At 36.7% G+C, this 6,816-nt stretch overlaps 1 protein-coding gene across 1 annotated transcript; it reads left to right on the forward strand.

Annotated features, from left to right (window-relative positions):
- The first annotated feature begins 1,016 nt into the window (after positions 1-1,016).
- On the forward strand, positions 1,017-6,742 carry LOC102593703 (probable potassium transporter 17). The gene is made up of 8 exons (XM_006354962.2): positions 1,017-1,356; positions 2,417-2,639; positions 3,123-3,356; positions 3,468-3,518; positions 4,116-4,376; positions 4,793-4,845; positions 4,933-5,302; positions 5,823-6,742. The coding sequence occupies exons 1-8, from the start codon at positions 1,255-1,257 to the stop codon at positions 6,659-6,661; spliced, it is 2,133 nt and encodes a 710-aa protein (XP_006355024.1). The 5' UTR covers positions 1,017-1,254; the 3' UTR covers positions 6,662-6,742.
- The last annotated feature ends 74 nt before the right edge of the window (positions 6,743-6,816 follow it).

Here is a 6,816-nt window from a genome sequence, read left to right on the forward strand (position 1 = left end):
ACAGCCCAGCCCTTTTCCCCCAAAAATCTGACTTTTTCCCTCGTTTCTTTCAAACTCTAAACCCTCTCCACCTCAAGGGTTCCAACAGCAAACACTTAGAATCATAAAGACCCTTAATATACAATAGATTCAACTCAAAAATCACAGCCGGAAATCTATACTAAACCAGCAAGAACTTCAACACAGCACCACTACAACTTCAACAACCAATAAATCTTCTCTTGGAATTAAAAACGAGTTGGTGTGTGGGTGTATGAACCAACCAACACTAAGAATCATAAAATCCCTCAACATACAAGAGATTCAACTCAAATACACAACCCAATCATGTCTCACAACGAACAATAACTTCAACAACACAACTAACAACATCAACAACAACTGACAACTTCAACAACTTCAACAACTTCAACACAAATCCAATCTTTTCTCAAATCATAAAAAATGAGCTTGGTGTGTGGGGGTAAGGATCAAACCACACAAAGAACTCACATACCTTGATAGGGATCACCCCCGACGAAAATCCACGACGGAAACTTGTTGATCTCCTTTCTCCTCTTCTTCTCTTCTTCTTCTCTTCTTCTTCTCTTCTTCACTCTCAAGAACCCTAACTCTTTCTCTTTTAAAATGGGATAAAATGATCCAAAAATGACTATTTCAAATTTCAAGCTTCTTCATATTCATTTTAAATTGTCAGATGTTACATCTCGAGTGAGAAATATTACAAATTATAAGCTAGAGAGGAACACAAGAAACAAAGTGCACATGAATAGATATGTGTAGTGGCGTAATAACTGATAAATACTTTTCATCCTTAACTACAAGTTTCGAATTCATCAAAATCAAAATTTATCAATAATCAAATGATGAAAAATGCATTATTCCAAAGTGGAATGTGACATATCAACTGTACAAAGGCATGCTATAAAACAATTTTTGGTCTTCACCTCTAATTAATATTCTTTTGCTTTGCATAAAAAGCCCCACCCATTATCAACTCTCCACTTTCTTCTCTCATTGGATGAACCCTCCCTTCCTCCTTAGAGACGTCACAATCCAAAGATGAAAACGCAATGATAGATAAGTAGTAATAGTAATCTTTAAATGTATCTTCTAATACTATATCGACAATTGGAGGTGATATATGGCTAGAGATGGTTGTGGTGAGTGGCGATTAATTAAAAATTATAATAACTCTCACTCTTCAGTCTGCAATAAACTATACGTGAGGATTTTTATTCGATTGAGTGGGCGATGGATCGACAAACCGGACGGCCTGACTTGACGGCGGTGCAGTCAGATGCAGCCATTATGGTGGCGGTGCATGACGGCGAAACCATTAACAATGACCAAAAGGTTCAGTGGTTCATCTCATTCCACGTGCTCTGTATATCTCTCTCTTTGTTTTGTTGTTTTTTTTTTTCCTCTTTAAAAAATGGAACTTTGTGCTCTGTTTTGTAGTATTTTGATTTCTCTCTGTGTTTAACTTCCATTGTATGTTTACATTCATTTAGTCAGAGTGCACACAAACTACTGCTATATCTTTTTAGTTTACGTGATATAGTTGGAATTTCGTGATTCAAAAGTTTTAAATTTTGATTATGAATTCAGACATAGAAGGCTTTTGAGTTTTTTTTTTTTTGAAATGATATACACTTAGCTTTCTCTGTTTTGATTTATTTTTTCATTTTTTAACTTAACACGGAGTTTAAGAAATTTAATAAATACTTTTGAATTGTATGGTCTTTTGTTTTTTTGATGACGGTAGTGTCTTGGTCAGCTTTTTGCGCAGCTCGATTAATTTCACGCGATACCTGTCACCTCGAGCAAAAGGTACCAAATAGCTCTGTACACCAAGGCTTGGACAGAAGGGAAGAATCACCTAGTGTTTTTTTGTCTGTATTGAGTTTTGGTCTTTAAACTAAAGATATGTGGAATGTATCAAAATGTTTTTAATCTTATGGTTTTAAATATGTCATGAAAATTTGAAACTAAAGTATTGCCAAAAAGAGAAAAGAAATAGAGTTTTTTTTAAACTGACTAAAAAAGGAAAGTAAGACAACAAATTGAAATAGAGGTAGTATTTGGAAACTACATCGAAAGTAGTATAAATCACAATAATTTATAATATAAAATATTTAAAAGATATATAAAGAAAGTTTGGTCGAAGAAAAAACGCGGTTGACTCTTGAAATTTCAACTATTCCACTTATATTGTGATTTGAGGTGAAGTTGTTGATGATGATGGTATTTCCTTAATCCAATTCCTTCATTATACATAGCGGTATCTTTCAATTGCAGCAAAGTTGTTGATGATGATGGTTGACTCTACAAACAATTTTGTGTTCAAAGTAAAGTTGTCTCTACTAGGATGTACTTTGACATTGTTTTTTACTCGGAAACTATATTTGTTTAGGACACTAGCCGATGGGAGACGTTGGTACTTGCATACAAAACCTTAGGAGTTGTTTTTGGGGGTCTTGTGACATCTCCACTCTATGTATATCCATCAATGCCATTAAACTCTCCAACTGAGGATGATTACTTGGGGATATACAGCATAATGTTTTGGACTCTAAGTCTGATTGGTGTTGTCAAATATGCTACCATAGCTCTCCAAGCTGATGATCAGGGTGAAGGTATTGCTGATCGCTCTCTCTTTGTACTTTTGCTACTTACGACAACATTTTCCCATTGAAAAAAAATGGGAATTGTTTCATATGGAAAAAAATAGGCAACTTTCTCACTATTTCAGTGAGAATTTGTTTCCTACCATGCATTTTCCCAGTGGAGTGGAGCTGGTTCAGTGGGGAATGAGTGGAAAAATCATATGTTATAGCACAAATTTCCCACTTATTTGCAAGTGGGAAAAACCTTTATTTCTAGTAGTGAGGTGACTCGAGTTTTAAGAAACTGTCTGTTTGTATTCATACTAAAAGAAAGATTAATCTTTTGGAGAATGTTGAAGGTGTTAATGAAGGATGTTTATAATGTTGACTCCATTCTTAATTTTCTTTATCTTTTGGTCGAAATTCCTTTTGAAAGACACTTCAGTGTTTCTTCATTTCGCTTTTGATGTGATCATTATCGAAATTTTAGTTCTAGAACATGGTCTTTTGTAGGTGGAACGTTTGCTCTTTATTCATTACTTTGCAGGAATATAAATATTGGGATTCTTTCTTCAAATAGTGCCAGTTTGAATTCAAGCCAGTCCTATGTTAACCAATCGAAAAAGCCAAGTAGGTTGGGTAAATTTTGTGAGAGGAGTTTGATTGCCAGAAGGGTACTGCTTTTCATCGCAATGTTGGGTACGTGCATGCTTATTGGCGATGGCATACTTACACCTGCCATCTCAGGTATGTTAGCTTGTGTTGGGCCTTTTAGTTTACTTTCAGCAACCTTTTGAGTGCTTGTCAGTTTTCCCTCTTTCATTTTCGGTTTCATTAATTGTCCCTTCTTTCTGTTAGTGTTGTCTGCAATGGATGGCTTAAGAGCACGATTCTCCTCGGTCAGTAAATGTAAGTATGACAGCATGCAGTATGGTACATATTGTTCTTTGCTTTCTCAGTCGAGCTCGTTGCACGGGGCTTGCCTAGTGCGGCTTACCCCTCCTGTGTGATTTGCGGGCTATTACACTGAAGCGGGGTGTACCCTATGCCCATCCTAAGGGTAGCAGCTCTGGGTTCCCTTGTCATAAATAAAAAATTGTCTTTGAACGGAGAGGCCTTTATGATTTTGAGGGTAATTGGGAAGTGGTAGAAGAACAATTTTGATTCTTGTAATTTCTCAGGTTTTAAGGTATTGTGCTTGTTAAAAGACGACCTTTCACAGATTTACATATTGATGTTACATGAGTCCGATTCTGGAAGCTAATTGAAATAACTTGAATCCTTGTTCTAGTAATTATTTGAAGTAATGATTGAACACTTTAAGGTCAATAAGTGATATTGATGAAAAGGAGACGCAGAGCAGTTTCTGAAAGTTGTAAGTCTTTTTTATGACAGGTTGCAAGTCCTTTTTAAACACTAGATCATGCGAAACATATTTATTGTTCCATTTATGTAAACACATCTCTCCCTCTCGATATTCACAATTTCTCTGCTTGCTACTTGCAGCGTTGGTCGAAGGTCTCTCAGCAATCGTTCTCATTGTTCTATTCCTCCTGCAAAAATTTGGTACTTCACGAGTGAGCTTCCTGTTCTCTCCTATCATGGGTGCATGGACTCTTACCACTCCTCTCGTTGGGATATACAGTATCATAAAGCATTATCCGAGCATATTTAAGGCAATATCACCCCATTACATTGTCCTCTTCTTCTTAAGAAATGGAAAACAAGGATGGATATATCTTGGTGGTACTGTCCTATGCATTACAGGTAAGCCTTGTTGTTGGTGTGATCTGCAAAAGTTCTTCATTTTGATTAAGATATAAATCCATTTCCTCATGTTTTGAGTTCTTTTACTTTCTTTCCCTATTACTTTGCTATTAAGATTGGGCAAAATTTTGGACCAATTATCATGTGTGCAATGTCTACCCATGGCCGGAAAAGCTTAGACCTGGTGTCTTGTTTCATATCCAGAGAAACTCGCAAGGAGATGAGTGGAGGTGGAAAATATTATAAAGAATACGGAATGTCCCTGCAGTCACTAACTAAAAGGGAAATCCTTTATTTGTTTTCAACAGATGCTGATCTTCTTGTTTCCCGCACCTTGGGAAGGCTATAAAGATGTTTGAAGCAGATTAGTAAAATATCCTTTGTTTAATAGTACAATCATATCATTAATTTTTCAGGTTCTGAAGCAATGTTTGCTGATCTTGGTCATTTCAACAGGAGTTCAATTCGGGTAAAAATACTTGCGACGTCTTGGAATTTCTCTTAGTCTCTTCTTCTTGCTTGTTTATATGATTTAAGGAACCTTGTTTTCTGGCAGATAGCATTTTTCTGTACTATATATCCATCATTGGTGCTGACATATGCAGGACAGACGGCATATCTGATTAGAAATCCCGATGACCATTTTGATGGATTTTACAAGTTTATACCATCTGCTGTGTACTGGCCAATTTTTGTTATAGCCACATTAGCTGCTATAGTAGCAAGTCAGTCGCTGATTTCAGCCACCTTTTCGGTTATTAAGCAATCAGTTGTGTTGGATTATTTTCCTCGGGTGAAGGTAGTTCACACATCCTCCAGCAAAGAAGGCGAGGTTTACTCACCAGAAGTTAACTACATCCTCATGATTCTCTGTGTTGCAGTCATACTAGTTTTCGGAGATGGACAAGACATCGGAAATGCCTTCGGTAAGATTCTCTAAACCCTCTGCTTTTAATCTCTCATTCTTAGGGACTATCTTAACTGAATTGATCCCTTTATGGAAGTTATCTTTCACTCGACTCCTCTTCGTAGGATGGTGGTTGTTAACATCGACTACTAGCATTTTCTTTACCTAATTTACTGCTACTTGGTGATGACTTGCTTACTTTAAGGGGTACCTGGTGTAATGCATTGAGCTAAACAAATTGTGAACCGGAATTTTCTCATTCTGTTTGTTCGTTGTTTTCAGAAATTGTCTCGTCTTGTTTAGCATTGTCCAATTAGAAATTTCACGAGTAGTGATAACGCACATATATGTGGTGCAAATCAAGTTCAACAGAATCATCTTGTCTTGTTTAGCATTGTTCAAATAAAATTACATATATGTATGATCTTGTATGTTTATATTAAGGTATAAATTGCATTTTTTCTTGCAACTGTTCAACTTTTTCGTATTGTCAGCATAGTAAATATTGCATTAACTAATTAAAATGGATTCTCTAACAGGTGTTGTTGTTAGCATGGTTATGCTTATAACGACTATATTGTTGACATTGGTTATGATCATTATTTGGAGAACTCCACCAGCTCTGGTCGCGCTCTACTTCGTTGTATTTTTTGTGATGGAAAGTGTATATGTTAGTGCAATCTTCACAAAAATTCCCGAAGGTGGTTGGATTCCTTTTGCCATTTCTCTCATTCTTGCTTTCATTATGTTTGGTTGGTTCTACGGTAGGCAGAGAAAACTCGAGTATGAATTGACACACAAGATAGACTCGGAGCGACTAAGGACACTGCTAATCGATCCAGGTCTTCAGAGAGTTCCTGGACTCTGCTTCTTCTACACAAATATCCAAGATGGTTTAACCCCAATTTTAGGTCATTACATAAAGAACATGAGATCTCTTCACAAAGTTACTGTATTTACAACTCTTCGTTACTTGCTGGTTCCTAAAGTAGCACCAGGTGAAAGGTTTGTTGTTAGTAAACTAGGTCTCAGAGGGGTTTATAGATGTGTGATTCGGTATGGTTATGCAGATAAGCTTAGTCTTGAAGGAGATGATTTGGTTAATCAAGTCATCCAAAGTTTACGAGCTCACGTGCTCCACTGCTCCAATTCGTTGGAGGTTGACGATGAAGTTTCCGAGTTGGAAGAGGCAAAGCTTGCTGGAGTGGTCCATATTCGTGGAAAGACGAGGTTTTATATTGGTAAGGACTGTGGATGGTTTGATAGAACTATGCTTGCTTTCTATGAAGTTTTGCATAGCAATTGCAGATCTGCATTGCCTGCTATGGGTGTACCATTACCTCAACGTATCGAGGTTGGAATGCTCTACGAGGCGTAGGGGTGTGCAGAAACCGAACTGATCGATAAACCGAATCGAAAAAAGTGTTATTGGTTTATTGCAATTGGGTTATTAGGTTAACGGTTTCTTAATGGTTTTATAAAAAAAATTATCGGGTTATCGGTTCGGTATTGGTTTTCAATATTGGGTTATTG

Source organism: Solanum tuberosum, unplaced genomic scaffold (assembly GCF_000226075.1).
Source record: "Solanum tuberosum cultivar DM 1-3 516 R44 unplaced genomic scaffold, SolTub_3.0 scf00189, whole genome shotgun sequence".
Classification (NCBI taxonomy): domain Eukaryota; kingdom Viridiplantae; phylum Streptophyta; class Magnoliopsida; order Solanales; family Solanaceae; genus Solanum; species Solanum tuberosum.